Raw genomic sequence first — 18136 nt, 5'->3', positions numbered from 1 at the left:
GCTGTCCGTCGTTCCTCTTCGTCTTCTCAAGTGTTTCACTCAGGGCACGGGATTTATTTTATAGCGCTTTCTTCATGTTCCAATACCCCCCTCTCCCAATTTCCTCAATCTAACCAGCCGGAAAGACCAAGTTGGTCACACTGGACTTCATCTGGAGAAGGAAGAAAACACAAGGTTGTCGCTGTCTCACAGAACCGTAAAAATCTGGCGAACTTGGTGCTGGGGTGACGGTGGCATGTGTGCCCATGGAGAGGTCTCTGAGTGCCCCATCTGGTGCACGTGCCATAGGTTTGCCGCCACCGATTTAAGGGGCTGCCTGGCCCCAGAGCTCTCCCCCACACGTGGGGGTCTCCTGTGCCGTACACAGTCTGCTATCTGCCGCCAGAAGTTTCCTCTTCCTCCATTTCTCTGCATCGAGGTCATTTCCTAGCGCTTATCAGCACCAGAAAGACAAGCCTTTGTGGGGGCGCGAAGGATGTTTATAACAAGGGGGGTGGGAGAGCTGCGGCTGATCTCCGTCCCTCGCCAATATGCCCCTTGGAGACGGCCCCCCTTTGGGAACTGCACCCGGGGCCACTTCTGGAGCCATTGCCATAAGCTCAGAGGCAGAGCAGCTGTTTGGGTTGCAGAACGTCTCGATTTCCATCCCTGGTGGAATCTCCGGGGTGGGGCTAGAAGTGTCCCGGCGCTTTTGGGATTTTGCAGCACTAGGGATATTAGACCAGGGGGATTTGAGTTTAGGCAAAGCCAAGAGTTCAGTGTCCTGCGCCAGATCCGTAATTCTACCGGGGAAGATTAGCCTCTAGGCGCAATGATGTGTTTGGGATTGTTTTACTGACAATTTGCCCAGTGTTTATACGATTTGTGCTGTGCTCGTGATGTTCCATTATGTTATTTTTATTTTCCGTCCATTCCGGCTCGCCCAGCCACGCCCCAGGGTCCTTTCTCTTGGCTGATCAAGATGAGCAGGTGACGGCAAAGGTGGCAAGGTTTTTAGCCGGGGCAATCGGAATAAGATCCACTATTTGACCGTTGATTCAAAACCCAAAACAAGCATAGGTAAACTCCGGCCCTCCAGATGTTTGGGACTACAATTCCCATCATCCCTGACCACTGGTCTTGTTAGCTAGGGATGGTGGGAATTGTAGTCCCAAACCTCTGGAGGGCCAGAGTTTGCTTATGCCTGCCCTAAAATGTATTTTATAGAATTGACTTTTTGTTTCTATTCTTTGTATATCGAATTGTTTTATTGCAATGGTTGGTGGCTGACGCAAATAAAGATCCATTCATTCCTTCGTTCATTCCCTGCTCCAGGCTGGAGGTGCTGCTGGGCATTCAGCATGCCAGCCTTCTGCATGCCCAGCATGCGACCTGGCCTCCCCACAGCCTCGATAACCCCATTTGTGGCTGAAATGGAATAAAGCCTTTTGCCCTCCCTCTCCCAGCTGTGGTCTCAGAAACGACTGGGACAGGTCTCTGCCAATTCCGCGAAAGAGAAGAGTTTTGTCTTGCGGGAGTCAAAGCGCGTCTATATTTTGGAATTGCTGGGTTATGCAGAGAGGGTGTCGGAGAGTCGAAAGGGGAAGGTGGAAAATAGTCGTGCCACGAGCAAAATTTCCTGATTGTCGCCAAGTTGTTCCGACTCTTGAGATCATTTAGGCACTGACAAATTAAGACTGTTGGCTTTGCTAAAACCCAAAGTGAGTAGCCGCCATGGTGATAAACCACAAGAGTGAAGTTTTCGACGGACAATTTTAGTCCAGGCGCTTTTGGGATCTTGCAGCACTTGGGATATTAAGACGAGGGGGGATTTGAGTTTAGGCGAAGCCAAGAGTTCAGCGTCCTGCGCCAGATCCGTCATTCTACCAAGGGGAGATTAGCTGTGGTCTGAGCAACATCTGGCAGAGGCCTGCCTCTTCCTCTGCCGATTCCGCGAAATATAAGACTTTTGTTGCATGCAAGGGAGTTGCGGGGGGCGGGGGGGCGACCCTGCAGAGTCACTGGGTTTGGGGTGGGGAGTGTTTCCTGGAGTTAAGAGGCTGAGCCAGGATGTTGCTCCTTGCAGCAGCGACTTCTCCGAAGCAGGATGCATCTGTGCGGAGCGGGGCCAAGCCTGCCTCTCCGGCTGCTCACGCTGTTCCTCTTGTGCGGGCAGCCGGCGAAGGCTGCGGCGGCTGACGACTACGATGGTAAGTGGCAAGGAAGACCCCCGGCCCCCCCCCCCTTTTTAGCTGGGCAGGAGGGTGCAGGATTCTGCCTTTGGCCCGGGTGCTGCGGCAGACAGGTGTCGGGACTTCCTTTTCTTGAAAATGATTGAGTTTTTCAACTTGAAATTTCGCAGAGATATCTCAAACATAATTCACACAGCTGCTGCCCCACGGAAGCTGGGGGGTGGTGCCCCCCTCTGAAAACCCCACTTGACAGGACATGGGCAGCGGGCTTTGGTGCCAACACCACTAACCCAACCTCTTTCCGCCTCCCTAGATTATGCCACCCCCAACGGGACAGAGGCTCCCCAGCGCCCGCCGCCTGGCCTGTGCCCCCGTGCCATCCCCTCTGCCCAGGTGACCCTCAACCTCACCACCTTCCTGGCCCTGCCCCCATCCTCACAGGCGCAGCTGGACAGCCCCCTGACCACCCTCCTGCTGCCCTCCTTCTACACCCTGCTCTGCCTGGTGGGGCTGCCCGCCAACGCCCTGGCGCTCTGGGTCCTGGCCACGCGCATCGAAAAGCTCCCGTCCACCGTCTTCCTGATGAACCTGGCAGCCGCCGACCTCCTCTTGGGCCTCCTCCTGCCCTTCAAAGCCGCCTACTACTACCTGGGCAACCACTGGCCCTTTGGCGAGGGCATGTGCCGCCTCAACACAGCCGCCTTCCACGCCAACATGTACTGCTCACTTCTGCTGCTGGCCTGCATCAGCGCCGACCGCTACCTGGCCGTGGCGCACCCCTTCCTCGCCCGCTCCTTCCGCAGCCCGGCCTTCGCGGCGGGCACCTGCGGCGCCGCCTGGGGGGCTGCCATCCTCTCGGCGCTGCCCCTGGCCCTGAGGCGCCAGTCGTTCCCCCTGCTGGGCACGGGCCGCGTCTTATGCCACGACGCCCTGCCCGCTGAAGACGACGCCACCTATTTCCGCCCCTATTTCGTCGCCCTGGTGGCCGGCGGGTTCGCGGCCCCGCTGCTGGTCATGGTGCTGTGTTCGGGTGCCACCCTGCGGGTCTTGGCGGGGAAAGGGGACCGCTACGCCACCGCCATCAAGCTGACCGTCGTGGTGGTGGCATCGGTCGTGGCTCTGTACACCCCAAGCCATGTCCTCCTGCTCCTCCACTACTCCCACCGCTGCGCCGGGGCCCGAGGGACCCTCTACATGGCGTACATGGGGGCCCTGGCAGCCAGCGCCGGCAACACCTGCGTAGACCCCTTTGTGTACTATTATGCCTCGGAGGAATTCCGCGCCAAGGTGGCGGGGAGGATCTTCGGCGCAAGGAAGGACTCGGCCGTCTCCCTGAAAACCAGCAAAGAGACGCTGCCCACGAAATGCTCCCAGGCCCTGGCATGAAAACAAAACAATGATAATTTATTATTTCTACCCCGCCCATCTGGCTGGGTTTCCCCAGCCACTCTGGGCAGCTTCCAACAGAATATGAAAATACAATATTAAACATTAAAAGCTTCCCTAAACAGGGCTGCCCTCAGATTTCTTCTAAAAGTCTGGTAGTTGTTTATTTCCTTGACATCTGGTGGGAGGGAGTTCCACAGGGCAGGTGCCAACACCAAGAAGGCCCTCTGCCTGGTTCCCTGTAACTTGGCTTCTTGCAGGGAGGGAACCACCAGAAAGCCCTTGGCACCGGACAATACAGTATCATAACTTATTGATTCCCCCACCCCCCAAAAAATACCCCCACAATTTCCTGTACTGCCTTGCATGCCCATCTCCCAAGAGACTGCAATCTACTCTCCCGCTATGACAAAGCTGGCAGTGATGTACTCATTGGATTGACCAAAGTTGCTGAGTTTTTTTTTTTTTGGGGGGGGGTGATCAATCAGGATCATGCAATCAACCAGGATTGACCCTGCAATCGACCAGTGGATTGCGATCGACCGATTGGACGTGTCTGCTGCATTGTAAAGGGACAAGCTTTCGCTCAGAACTTGGGTAGGGGGCAATTGAAAGAACAAAACCATGGAAATAGCTCAGCACAAGTGCCCCCCCCCCAATTCAGCTGAAAACGCAGCTTTTATTTGCTCCTTTGCAAACAGCGGGAAGCCTGTAGATTTTGTTCGCAAACCTGATTTGCAACGGGCGCTGGATAATTTTGATACATGATGCAGGCACACAGAGAAACAAAAAATTCATTTGCTGATTTTTGGGGCGACCTTCTCCACCACCCCCCAGATTTCGAAACGCCGTTCCGTCGTTTTTAGGCAAAAGTTCGTCAAACGGACCTACGAGAACGCCGGATTGTACCAAAGTCCTAACCCTTGCCTTTCTCCGGAAAGAAACAAGAGGCGCCATTTGATTTTTAGACATTGGTTTTTAATAAAATATTTTATCAGCATCTAAATCAAACTTCTTCTCCCGTGCCCCCACCTGCCCACAACCTGGACACTCGAACTCGCTACCGAAATGTGTGCCAAGGTCCGCAGTCCCCTCTCTGCGTGCCTCGGGTTTGTGGGCCGCCCTACTGAAATGGGGCTGGGGGGAGAGGGAGGGCAGGGGTTTCCCAGCTCTTCTGGGGTGCAGGTGCTGGTCGTGCCGGAAGAGGGGGGGTCCCCGGTCTAGGGCAGAAATGGGAGAAAGCGAGAGGGGCTGCCGGATGCCATGGGGTGGGGTTCGCCTGCCCCACTTGGTCACCCCCCCACACACCCTGGAAGGGCAGAACAGCCGTTTCCAAAATAAATACCGGCAGAGCAAAAGGGTTCTGGGTAGCCGCCGAGCGAAGGGGGCACATTCTGCCTTGCTCAGAGGTGGGGCAGAGGGGGTCCTGGCACCCTGGGATTGTTGCGGGGGGTGTTTGTGCAAAGAAAACAACATGGGGGGGGAGGCTGATTTCTCACCCTCCAAAAAAGAGAAAATCCCCAAGTTGTGGCTCGTATCTCGGGATCTGCCAACAATATGGGAAACCTTTTCTCTGTGGCCCCCGCCCTTTTTAAAGCGAAAAGCGAGGGGTTGTGGGTTCAAGAGGGGAAGGGGCTTGTTTGGCGCCCCCGGGTGGGTTGGAAAAAAGCCCTTTTCACGGGGCAGGTTTATACACCAAGCATTCGGGGAGGAAGGCAGGACAGAAATGCAGAACGGAGAACGTTTCCTAGTGGAAAGGAAGGGAACATCCTGAACGACCGATTCCAGGAATCTGGTGGGAATGGGGAGGCAGGAAACCCCCCAAGCCTAGCCCTGGCTCCTCGATTGCAGAGTTGGGACCCCCGGGGGTCATCCAGCCTGACCCGCCGCAACACGACAGAAGCAGAGACGGAAAAGTTCTGACGAAGGGTGGCAATTTGGGCGGGTGAGGTTCGGGGAGCGTCTTGAGGGTGCCGTGAGATCTTGCCGGGCACGGGCAGGCAGCTTCCCCTTGCCCACCTTTGCCTCTCAAAACTGGGTGAGGTGGGGAGGAAGCAGGGTCCGGATCCGAGCGAGGCTTGGCTGGGGAGGGAGGGAGTCCGTGCTCCACCTCTGCGGCAGAATAGCTCCTGGGTTGGCGTGGCGCAAGGGGGCAAGGGGTTGGCACGGAGGGCCTGGGGGGGCGGGCAGGATGGGCAAAGTTTGCCAGGGGGGCAGCTGGGCTTCGGCTCGGCATAGAGAGGGAAAAGCCTGGCTGGGTCTCCGGCATGGGGCAGCCTCTGCTGGATTGGGGGGAAGAGAGCCCTAGAGGAGAACAGAAAGAAAGGGGGAGAAGGAAGGGATTAGAAGGTGCAATTTGATTCCAAAGTAATCCATATCAATAATAATGATTACTAATAATGACAAATAATTGCTAATTGCTATTGTTGAAATGAGAATGGAATCTAATTACTCCCCCTAGTGATAACAAGTAATATTTACTAATTCCTTTATCAGTAATAGTATAAAATAACAACAACTAATATTATTGAAATGAGAATGGAATCAAATTAGTCTCCCTAATAATAACAACTAATATTTACTAATTTCCATTTCATTAATAGATGATGATGATCACTATTACTACAACTACTGTTGTTGAAATGAGAATGGAATCAAATTACTCCCTTGATTAATAACTAATAATTACTAAATCCTATATCTGTAACAGTATAATAATTATAATAATAATTGAAATGAGAACGGAATCAAATTACTCCGCCTGATAATAACAACAACTAATAATTACTAATTCCTATTTCAGTTATAGTATAATCAAATTACTTCCCCTAATAACAATCATAACAATTTTTTGTTGACAAAGGACAGCTGGACTTATAAAAGGCCCCATTACGTTCAGGAGTTGAATCTGGCCCTGGGCTTTCTTTTTTCCCAGTTAAGAGGTAAATATATTTCTTGAAATATAGGTCAATAACTCCTGTAAGCTGGAACCGCAAAGGCCAGCTGGCTCCTGGGTGCTGCAGCTGCTGCTGCCCTGTGGGCTGGAGGGGGGGGAAGGATGATGTCACGAGCCCCTGCCCCACCTCCGCCCCACCCCGGGGTCCCCACTCACCCTTCACTCCCCCGTGGGCACCGCCGTCCCCTGAAACCGGCCCCCTCCTGCTGCTGTGGTGCTGCTGGGGGCCGTCAGCTCAAAGGCGTCCCCTTCCGACATGGCGTAGGGGTCGACTTCGTATTCGTAGGAGTAGTAGGAGAAGTCCAGCTGGGAGGTGGGGGCTTCCTCTGAAAGGCAGAGAAAGGGGGTCAAAGGGGGCCAGGACCGCCCCCCCCCCGGAGCCAAAAGGGAACCATCAGCAGGAAAACGGTTCCGGGGTTACTTTTCCAAATTTCTAATCTTTCCCACGCTCTCTTGTTTTTTGCCAGTAGTTGCTCACTTCCGGGTTTTCGGTGTTTGGGAACCAGGGTCCCACTGTAGCGCAAAACGGTTTGGAAGCCTGATTATGATATGATATAAATGCGTGTGGATGGATAGATAGATAGATAGATAGATAGATAGATAGATAGATAGATAGATAAATGATAGAGATAGAAAAATGAGATAAATATAGATGAAATAGATAGATATAGATAAAAAGAGATAGATAGATATAGATAGATAGATAATAAAGACAGAAAAATGAGATAGATATAGATAGATGAGATAGATAGAAAGAGATAGGTAGATAGATAGATGATAGAGATAGAAAAATGAGATAGATGATAGATAGATAGATAGGTAGATAGATATAGATGAATGATGATAGATAGATGATAGAAAGATAGATGATGATAGATAGATAGATAGATAGATAGATAGATAGATAGATAGACAGACAGATAGATAGCTAGAGATAGAAAAATGAGATAGATAGATAGATAGATAGATGATAGATAGAGATAGATAGATAGATAGATAGATAGATAGATAGATAGATAGATAGATAGATAGATGATAGATAGATAGATGATAGATAGATGATAGAAAATGAGATATAGATAGATAGATAGATAGATGATAGATAGATAGATAGATAGACAGATAGATAAAATATATAAGATAGATAGATAGATGATAGAGATAGAAAAATGAGATGGATATAGATAGATGAGATAGATAGAGATGACAGATAGATAGATGATAGATAGATATAGATAGATAGATATCAAATATATATCTCCAGAAGCAGAGATCCAGTGGTCGAGGGGTCTCACCGATTGGGGTTTCTTGCTCCGAGACACCAGGCAGCTCCAGAGGTCGGAAGTCAGTCTCTGCCTCTCCCGGGTGATTCTGGCCTGCGAAGAGGAACACGGTCAGTGCGGTCAGCGTGGAGCCAGATCCTGGTCCGACTCCACGTCAAGGCAGCTTCCCATGCTCCTATTTAAGCCGCCTCTCGATTCGGAAACCCTGAGGACCGGAATCTTGAAAGGCTTTTGAGGGGAAGGCGGCGCTTCGCTCGGTGACAAGAGCACCTGTTTGGCATGCAGAAGGCCTCGACTTCCGTTGGTATAGAAATGATAAGAATGTAAGAAGATTTCACGGTGCCCGGTGCAGCTATTTACATCAACCCATTCTCCAGTCCATAATGTAGCTTATTCCTAGGGCAATGGCCGTGGTTAATAATAATAATAATAATAATAATAATAACAATAATAATAATAATAAATTTTATTTATACCCCACCCTTCCTGGTTCAAAAACCAGGCTCAGGGCGGTTAAGAACAAATTTAAAACACCTTAAAGGTAAAGGTAAAGGGACCCCTGACCATTAGGTCCAGTCGTGACCGACTCTGGGGTTGTGGCGCTCATCTCGCTTTATTGGCCGAAGGAGCCGGAGTTTGTCTGCAGACAGTTTGTCCGGGTCACTAAGCCGCTTCTGGTGAACCAGAGCAGCACATGGAAACGCCGTTTACCTTCCCACCAGAGTGGTACCTATTTATCTACTTGCGCTTTGACGTGCTTTTGAACTGCTAGGTGGGCAGGAGCAGGGACCAAGCAACAGGAGCTCACCCCGTCATTGCGGGGATTCGAACCACCGACCTTCTGATCGGCAAGCCCTAGGCTCAGTGGTTTAGACCATAGCTAGAATAAAGGTAAAGGGACCCCTGACCATGAGGTCCAGTCGTGCCGACTCTGGGGTTGCGGCGCTCATCTCACTTTATGGGCCGAGGGAGATCTGGGTCATGTGGCCAGCAGAACTAAGCCGCTTCTGGCGAACCAGAGCAGCGCACAGAAACGCCGTTTACCTTCCCGCCGGAGTGGTACCTGTTTATCTACTTGCACTTTGTGCTTTCAAACTGCTAGGTGGGCAGGAGCAGGGACCGAACAACAGGAGCTCACCCCATCAAGGGGATCCAGAAGATCGGGGAGGCGACTTACCGGCCGCGCACTGGGCCAGGGGGACTTGCTCAATCCGAGTGCCGTTCCCGCACGCGGCCACTTCCATCTGGCAGTGGTTGGGGTAGACGAGGCCGTCGGAGCCGCAGACGGGGTCCCCACCGGAGCCGCAATCCCGCGAACACTCACACTGCTCAAAGTAGCCTTCCTCCTGGCAGCCCGAGAGGCTGTTGCAGAGCCCCGTGTGGACGAAACCTGGGCAGGCAAGGAGAGAAACCAGGTGCAGAACCATGGAAGGGACCCCCAGCGGTCATCTAGTCCAACCCACTGCCAGGCAGGAAGTTCGCCTGCGCGATCACCTTCCCTCTTATACAGTGGTCCCTTGGTTCCCAAACTTTATCCGTTCTAGAAATTCTGTTCCAAAACCAAAGTGTTCTCAAACCAAGGCGCACTGCTTTCCCATGCAAAACGGATTAATCCGTTCCAGACTTTTAAAAGCAATTCCCTAAGACAGCAACTGAACATGAATTTTACTATCTAACCAGACCATTGATAATAAATAATAATAATACAGTGGTCCCTTGGTTCTCAAACGGAATCCGTTCTGGAAGTCCGTTCCAAAAGCAAAGCGTTCCAAAACCAAAACAGCGTTTTCCCATAGAAAGTCATGCAAAATGGAATAATCCGTTCCAGGCTTTTAAAAAACAGCCCCTAAGACAGCAATTTTACAGATTTTACTATCTAATGAGACCACTGATCCATAGAATGAAAGCAATAAACAATGTGCTGTGCTATAAAATAAATAAGTCGGTATTGTAGATGATAGAAATGAAAATTAATTTTTCTTTCTTCCCTGCACTGATGATAGTCATTGTTTGGATGGGGGGCTTTTATCCATTTCCACAGTCAGACAATCAATCAATCAATCAATCAATCAGTAGCTGAACTGGGTTCCACGCAGTCACAGAAACAAATGAACCGAAAAAGCCTCCCAAACAAAAATACAAAATAAAGAGTGAAAACAAAAGCACCAAACTTAATCTGTTCTGGAAGTCAGTTTGACTTCTGAAATGTTCGGAAACCGAGGCACGGCTTCTCATTGGCGCAGGCGCCCCAGAAACAACAGCCGACTGCCGTGTTGGACGTCCGGTGTCCAAAAACCGTTCGGAAACTGGAACACTTATTTCTAGGTTTTCGGAGTTTGGGAACCAAAGCGTTTGAGAACCAAGATCCCACTGTATAGGACCATTCTGATCTGGCCCTGTGACCCCCCAGCGAAAGACCCACTGCCAAACTTAACCACTGGCCCACCTTTCCTTTTTCCTCCTCCTTCCTCCCTCCCTTTCCTTTCGTGCCGTGCCAGCGCCTGCCCTTTACTGCCGAGATTTCTAAGCCGTTCTGGGTTTTTTTAAGGGGAAAAGGCAGAACAGCGTTTCTGAGCCCGGCAGGCGCAAGAAGGGGCTACACCTGTGAGACTAGCCGCCCGCCCACCCGCCTGCCTTCGGGACTCACCGACCCAGTGGCTGGCGCCGCTCTCCACCTCGTTGCAGAGGGGTCCGTCGCAGAGCTCCCGGGCCAGGGGGCTGTTCTCACTGACGTTGTAGAAGCGGGTGGCTTCAAAGGCTGCGGGTGCGAGAGGCGGGTCAGAAGAGGGGGCTGCCAGGGGCGGGGGGGGGCGGGGGGCACAGGTGGGTCCGACGTACCTGGTTCGTAGTAGTCGTACACTTTGATGGGGACGGGGGCCGTCTTCCCCACAACGTATTCCCGGAAGGCCACGAATTTGACGCAGGTCACGCACTGGCTTGGGATCTGGGGAGGAGGCGATTCGGTGAGGTCCCGAGGGCCGTTTTACGCGGCCCCCGCCAACCCACCACAGAGGGGGGCATCTGCAGGAGGGGCTCGCCGCCCCAAACCCACAACCTTTCCATAAAATAGGGCCGTCTCTTGTGTTCGGAAGCTGACGGGTGATGTTCCTGGGGCCACATGCTGGGGTGTGTGGGGCCGGGGGCCAACTATTTCTACCTTAGGTTAGTTTCTAGTAGGGTCAGGCGATATATTGAAATTATCATCCCAAACCAGTTTGAAATCCATATCGTAATATGGGTTAAATGGTTTTTTTGAACCTGGCAATATATTGCAAATTGTGATGTGTGTTAGGACGATATATCGATTTATCATCCCAAACCAGTTTGAAGTGACGTATCGGTATATTGTGATGTTTAGCTGGTGATATATTGCAGCCCTGGGGGGGGCGAGAAGAAACACACACAAACCCTACCCCATGGAAAAAAATTAACAAGTTACAACGGAGGACTGGCAATGAAAATGGATGGAATATGCAGAAATGGCGAAATGTACCGGAAGAATAAGAAACCAAGGAGAGAGACTTTTAAAAATCCGACGGAGAATTACTGATTATTTGAAGATGCAGACAACTTAAAGCATTAGCCAGGTTGGCTTCAACTTGTGCCGTTGAGAAATTAAACTAAAAGGGAGACTAATGGGAAATTAGATTTGAATCAGAGACGCCGTGGAGGGGGGGGGGGAGATATAAAATAAATAATTGTGCAGAAAGGAGGGAAGTCAAAGAGTGATTATGTAAAGATGTTGTTTTTCATTGAAATAATTGCACAACGAGGAAAGGGAAAATAAAATTATAAAGGAATTCTACCCAGAAGAGTAAAAAAGTGAACCAAAGCTGCTCCCCTATGTCTAAACGGCAATTTAGGCCCTCTCCTCTTTGGGGGGGGGGGTTTCCAGCCCTCCAAATCCCCCATTTCCTCCAAAAAGGGGCCACCCACCCTCTAACCCCACCCCAGGATTCCCCCCCCACTTCCGGCAGGGCCTTCCGAGTGGTGGCTCCCCAGCCTTGCCGACTCACCTCGTCGAAATAGAAGAGGACTTTCCGGCCGTCCACCTCGTAGCGTTTCAGGCCAATCTGCTTGTTGGAGAGGAGCTTGGAGAGGCGGAAAAGGAGAGGGGGGGAAAGGGGTCAGCCAGACCTGGCGGCTGGGTCTGCCCCCCAACTTGCCCGGGGTTGGGCTAGATGACCCCAGAGACCCCAGAGATGCGCAGCCAGGGTGCGCAGCCGGGGCGGGCGCTTACCTGTTCCAGACTTTCCAGGTCGGCTCGGAAGCCCGAGAAGAGGGGGACCTCCAGGACGGCCATGTTGGAAGATCCCAAATGCAGCCACCTGCCCCAGAGGCACCCGGGGGTCCATGGAGAGGGAGGTCGAGGGGAGAAGAGAAGGAAGAAAGGATTTCGTGGGTATAAGGGAGCCGCCTTTGACCGAGTCCCACTAGCCCAGGAAAGGCTGTGTGCCTCTCCCAGCCCCCCTCCAAAAATTAAGGTTCTACCGAGGGAGACCACTGCTCTGTGTGCCAACACTGGCTGGCAGCAACGGTGCTCCAGGGTTTTTTTTACAGTATTTTTTGCCCCATAAGACACACCTGACCATAAGACGCACCTAGTTTTTTAGAGCAGGAAAACAAGAGAAAAAATATTCTGAACGGAACACTGGAGGTATCATTATTGTGGTTCATGCTGTGGCCACAGATGTGTGAGTTTGGGGTAGCCCAATGCAAAAATCCTGAGGATCCACGTGGATCCGTGCTTTGTAACCACGTTTTTGCACCATTGCGGCCCCACGAAATAGTGAGTGCGTGATTTTTTTGGTGCAGGCTGTAGCCATGGACATGCTATGTGATATGATGGTGAATTTGGGGTGACCCAGTGCAAAAATCCTGAGGATCCAGGGGCTTTTACCTCCCTGCTCCCAGGCAGCCTCCTTTATCGCTAGCGTCCCTTATCTCCCTCCTGATCGCTTGCCGATCAGCTGCTTCCTTTCCCTCTTGTTTGCCTTAGTGTCTTTTCCTCAGCTGGAGCAGTTTTTTGCTCCTCTTTTTCTTCTAATTTCTCTCCTTATTGCTTTAGTTTCCCTCCTTTGCAAGTTTTCTGCCTTTACCTCCCCCCCCCCCAGCAGCCTCTTTTATCTCTAGCGTCCCTTATCTCTCTCCCGATCAGCAAACAATCAGCAGCTCCTATCAACACCCACTTCCCTCTTTCTAGAAAATCTGCTTTTTGCCCCTGGGCAATTCAGCTCCAGGGACCACGCATTCGCTCCATAAGACGCACAGCCATTTCCCCTTACTTTTTAGGAAGAAAAAAGTGCATCTTATGGAGCGAAAAATACGGTATATCAGTTAGAGCCTGGTGCTGATGCTACTGAGGTTGCGGGTTCAATTCCCATACGGGACAGCCATGGCAGCGCCTTCCTCTTCCCCCTGCGAGGTAGCAGGTCAAAGTGCAAGTAGATAAATAGGTACCGCTCTGGCGGGAAGGTAAACGGCGTTTCCATGCGCTGCTCTGGTTCGCCAGAAGCGGCTTAGTCATGCTGGCCACATGACCCAGAAGCTGTACGCCGGCTCCCTTGGCCAGTAAAGCGAGATGAGCGCCGCAACCCCAGAGTCGGCCATGACTGGACCTGATGGTCAGGGGTCCCTTTACCTTTATCTATCTATCTATCTATCTATCTATCTATCTATCTATCATCTATCTCTATCAACTATCTAAAGAGCTATCTCTATCTATCTATCATCTATGTATCTATCTATATCTATATCTATATCTATATCTATATCTATATCTATATCTATATCTATATCTATATCTATATCTATCTATCTATCTATCTATCTATCTATCTATCTATCTATCATCTATCTCTATCAACTATCTAAAGAGCTATCTCTATCTATCTATCTATCTATCTATCTATCTATCTATCTATCATCTATGTATCTATCTATATCTATATCTATATCTATATCTATATCTATCTATCTATCTATCTATCTATCTATCTATCTATCTATCTATCTATATCTATCAACTATCCAACCAGCTATCTCGATGTATGTATGTATGTATGTATGTATGTATGTATCTATCTATCTATCTATCTATCTATCTATCTATCTATCTATCTATCATCTATCTATCTATCTATCTATCTATCTATCTATCTATCTATCTATTTATGCCGGATAGATGTATAAGCTATCTATCTATCTATCTATCTATCTATCTATCTATCTATGCCGGATAGATGTATAAGCTCAACAATCTCTAGCTTAGGGCCCCACTTGCTTGGGGGTCCCCCAAAAATTAAAGGAAAAAACAACTGGATGTACATTTCCAAAATATTATCCATCTATCTATCTATCTATCTATCTATCTATGCCGGATAGATGTATAAGCTCAACAATCTCTAGCTTAGGGCCCCACTTGCTTGGGGGTCCCCCAAAAATTAAAGGAAAAAACAACTGGATGTACATTTCCAAAATATTATCCATCTATCTATCTATCTATCTATCTATCTATCTATCTATCTATCATCTATTTATGTCAGTCTATGCAAGGTAGGCCAGCCCTGTCAGCCCCCCACCCCAAGCCCCCCGCCCTGAGCCCCCCAGGCCCAAGCTGACCTCATGCAGGCTTCCACCATCACCCGGTACTCCTGCTGGTCCTGGTCGGCGGCCGGGTCGTCGTCGTCCCCCAACGCCTGCTCAGCCCTGCGCTGGGGGGTCTCCTCTGGGGGGCCGGGCTTGGGGGGCCGCGGGGGGGCTCTCCGGTGCCTCTTCATCTTGGGCTCCTGCAGGTTGACCAGCAGCTGGAAGGAGGGCTTGGCGACCGGGTCAGGGACGTTGTAGGCAACGTCAATCTGGAAACGAAAACGGGCTCTGGTTTTATTCCGCCCGGCTCAGTGCTGCCCGCACGGGTCGGCAGCAGCAGGGGTTCAGGCAACGTCCCGTTTAAATAAGCTTCTTCTCTGCTCTTTCACGAGGATTAGAAACTTGCTTTTTTAATCACGGGCCCTTCTGCATGCCAGGCAGGCACGCTTCCCTTAAAAAGGAAAGCTTCCAGCCCTCGCGATTTAAAAAAAAAAAAAGTTTTTAGTCCTCATGAAAGAGCAGAGACGCCGATTTTAACAGGAATCTGCCTGTGGAAGGATATAGATCTTCACTAATAAATTATCGAATATGTGAATACAAATAGAAGTTATAAATATTGCAGCTGTTGAATAAGGGATCGTTATTATGACCGGAATACAACTGGGTTAAATAAGACTTTGGGAGTGGAATTAACAAAAAAATGATTAAACCTGTAATTCTAGCCACCAAATTTATACAACTGGATATTTGATTAATGGATGTTTGATTGGGTGTTGTGATTTGATACGGATACAATGAGGCGTATTTTGGGCTTTTGCAAATGGAAACTAATAAAAATTATTTTAAAAATGGCAAAAGGTAGAGGGGAAGCTGCCTTGCACGGAGTCAGACCGCCGGGTCCGCCGGGCTGCATGTTGCTGACACGGGCGGGCAGAAGCGGCACCCTGGGGTTCCAAACTCGTGGCAAACTCCACAGTTGGGATATTGCACCTGGGACCCTTCTGCACTCCAAGCAGGCGTCCTCACTGAAAACAGAGCAAGGGGCTAGTCCTCACCGTTCTCCGGAAAGGGCTTAATTAAATCAGAGCCTTACGCCCTCGCTCCATCCGGGTGTGCGTTGTCTGCACAGGCTGGCAGCAGCTTCCCAGGGGTTCTGATTTCTTTGGGGGGGGTAGTAGGATACAGAACGAGGCCCAGTCCAGGAACAGAAGACCCCGAGTCCAGGGAGACCCTCACCTGCAGGAGGCAGCAGCCGTCTCCCTTGGCGCTCACAAACAGCCCCGTGGGGAGCGAAGGGATCTGTCGAGGAAACATAGACCTCAGTATTGCCCACACGGGCCGGCAGCAGCAGCAGGAATTCATGCCTGGAAGGATGTCTTTCGCAGCTCCGTTGGGCATCATCGGAAAACGAACCCAGGACCGTGCGTATCGAACCGCCGACCCTCTCCGCAAACTCCCAAGCGGAGACCAGGTGCCCCCTGTGAAAGGCAGGGTCCCCAGCGGCCCAGAGCCCCTTCTACTTCCCCCGGGGTGGAAAACCCTTTTTTATACCCTGGCCGTCTGCAGAAGCTTCTTGTTGCCCCGGTTCAGCTCAAACGTCTCCTGGTAGTCCAAGTTGGTGGAGGCCAGAGAGATCGTGAGGTTTACGCCTCCGACATACGAGAGGATGGCGTATTCGGCCAGCGCCTGGAGGGCCACGCAGGTGTCCTGTGGGCGGTGGCAGGGACGGAGAATAAAAAGAAATCGCAGAGTTGGGACCCCCAGAAATCATCTAGCCCAACCCGCTTGCAGCTCTAAGCAACCGCAGGCAACACGCGGCCAATCATGTTCGAACAAAGTATTTGTTCGACAATTGTTTCACAATTCTTAAACAGAAAATACGTCATGGGGTCACACAAAAATAACCATCATCAATTGCATGGACATAATTAGAGAAAGTCGTCAATCAGTATCAAAGAGGGAAACAAGCCTTTCCGCAAATAAGAAAAGTCAACCGCTGTTGCAGGAACAAAATAGTCCATCCAAACGTTTGGCGCATCCATCACCACAGAATTACTGGATTGTGACTGTTGAAAGGCTTGTTTGCCTGTGTCCCCCCCTAAAAAAAATGCTGTGCAAATGAATAATAGAATCACAGAGTTGGGTCCCAGCGGTCATCTAGCCTAACCCCCTGCAATGCAACGGAACGTTGGCCCGACGTGGGACTCGAACCCACGACCCCACGGTTCAGAGTCTCCCAGTCTCCCAACTGAGCTATGAAACGGCCGCAGCAAGCATCATGCCGCTCTGGCCGGTTGCCGGGCAACCCTTCTTCTGCCACACCCCCGGCAGGATTAACCCCTCGGTCCCCGACCTGATGATCCCTGCTGCCATGCTTCCCACCCCCTCCTTTAGGGGGCTCGCTCTGTTTCTGGGCGTTTTCTCCCCTCTCGGATTCGGACAGGGCTCACCTGGGTGGAGGAAAACCCCCCCAGGGCGTTCCTCTGCTGCGAGAGCCATTTGACGACGGGCAGCGCCGACGCCACGTCCCCCAGGGCGGTGTACGTCAAGAGGGCGTAAGCTGTCATCTCGACTTCGGCCGACACCACTGCAGGGGGGGGGGGTGCAGAAGAGCGGGGAATTGTGGGACAGGGGCAACCCACGGCGTGTGTCCCACCCCCCGAGCCAATAGTCCTTTTCTGCCCTCCAGCAACCTGCACTCCTGGCTTTACACCAACCCGCTCTCCACGTCTTTGCAGAATCCGCACCCGCTACCCTCAAATGCCCCCCCAACCCCAGAGGAAAGCCCACCAGGGAGACCCTTCTCTTATTAACGTTTCGCCCTTGCAAACTGCGAAGACTCACCCGACTGGGAGAGCCCGTCGTTGAAGCCCATGAACGTGTCCTCGTCCGTCGCCAGGGTGCCCATTAGACTCCAGTGGGTGAAGCCGTCTGGAAAACAGGAGGCGGGTAGTCAGGGGGAACTCGGAATCCTTTTATTTTATTTTTTAAAGTCAGTCCTTTATTAGGCACAGCAAACCACACATTATCAAACAGACACCGTATGCAAATTGTGCAAAATACGAGCTCGGCATAACAAGGTTTGTCCCAGTCAGATCTTTAACTCCAGAGAAAATCAATTTGCATAAATAATATGATATCTATATATCCTTTTAATTTTGGAGGGGGAAACTCAACAGTCCAGAAGAGGACAGGGCAATATGGAGGTCAACAGGTAAAGGGACCCCTGACCGTTAGGTCCAGTCGTGGCCGACTCTGGGGTTGTGGCGCTCAGCTCGCTTTACCGGCCGAGGGAGCCGGCGTCCAGCTTCCGGGTCACGTGGCCAGCAGGACTAAGCCGATTCTGGCAAACCAGAGCAGCGCACGGAAACGCCGTTTACCTTCCCGCCGGAGCAGTACCTATTTATCTACTTGCACTTTGACGTGCTTTCGAACTGCTAGGTTGGCAGGAGCAGGGACAGAGCAACGGGAGCTCACCCCGTCATTGCGGGGATTCGAACCGCTGACCTTCTGAACGGCAAGTCCTAGGCTCCGTGGTTTAACCCACAGCGCCACCCGCGTCCCATGCAATATGGAGGAGGGGGGCACAAATCCAGAACGGGCCGATTTTGCAAGTGACTGATAAGGACCCCAAAGGGGTGCCCCCGGGGGTCCTCAGCGGGCACAGAACGGACGAGGACAGGAGAGGGAGGGCCTTGCTGAGGCAGCTGGGCACCTGAGTGGTTAAGGGTTTTGGGGGAGATTTATATAAC

General features: G+C 51.2%; 2 protein-coding genes across 2 annotated transcripts in view; one reads left to right on the top strand and one right to left on the bottom strand.

Annotated features, from left to right (window-relative positions):
• The first annotated feature begins 2049 nt into the window (after positions 1 to 2049).
• Positions 2050 to 3884, top strand: F2RL3 (F2R like thrombin or trypsin receptor 3). Its single transcript, XM_079960831.1, has 2 exons — positions 2050 to 2189; positions 2485 to 3884. The coding sequence occupies exons 1-2, from the start codon at positions 2087 to 2089 to the stop codon at positions 3555 to 3557; spliced, it is 1176 nt and encodes a 391-aa protein (XP_079816957.1). The 5' UTR covers positions 2050 to 2086; the 3' UTR covers positions 3558 to 3884.
• A 629-nt stretch (positions 3885 to 4513) lies between these two features.
• Positions 4514 to 18136, bottom strand: part of CPAMD8 (C3 and PZP like alpha-2-macroglobulin domain containing 8) — a 47680-nt gene continuing 34057 nt past the window's right edge. The window contains exons 31-43 of the mRNA XM_079960412.1: positions 17229 to 17315; positions 16835 to 16971; positions 15936 to 16091; positions 15621 to 15683; positions 14418 to 14653; positions 12037 to 12124; positions 11813 to 11887; positions 10635 to 10740; positions 10444 to 10554; positions 8974 to 9186; positions 7809 to 7889; positions 6670 to 6839; positions 4514 to 5861 (exon numbers count right to left, since the gene is read on the bottom strand). Coding sequence (XP_079816538.1) covers positions 6673 to 6839; positions 7809 to 7889; positions 8974 to 9186; positions 10444 to 10554; positions 10635 to 10740; positions 11813 to 11887; positions 12037 to 12124; positions 14418 to 14653; positions 15621 to 15683; positions 15936 to 16091; positions 16835 to 16971; positions 17229 to 17315 — 1520 coding nt within the window. The 3' untranslated portion in view covers positions 4514 to 5861; positions 6670 to 6672. The remainder of the gene's footprint in view (positions 5862 to 6669; positions 6840 to 7808; positions 7890 to 8973; positions 9187 to 10443; positions 10555 to 10634; positions 10741 to 11812; positions 11888 to 12036; positions 12125 to 14417; positions 14654 to 15620; positions 15684 to 15935; positions 16092 to 16834; positions 16972 to 17228; positions 17316 to 18136) is intronic.

Source organism: Podarcis cretensis (genome assembly GCF_951804945.1).
Source record: "Podarcis cretensis genome assembly, chromosome: 18".
Lineage (NCBI taxonomy): Eukaryota > Metazoa > Chordata > Lepidosauria > Squamata > Lacertidae > Podarcis > Podarcis cretensis.
This window is presented reverse-complemented; position numbering and strand designations above follow the sequence as displayed.

Excerpts from the sequence above, each read along its gene's own strand:
- F2RL3 (XM_079960831.1), top strand. The coding sequence starts at position 2,087 with ATGCATCTGTGCGGAGCGGGGCCAAGCCTGCCTCTCCGGCTGCTCACG. Across the intron at positions 2,190-2,484 it reads GGCGGCTGACGACTACGATG|ATTATGCCACCCCCAACGGG; the intron begins GTAAGTGGCAAG and ends CCGCCTCCCTAG.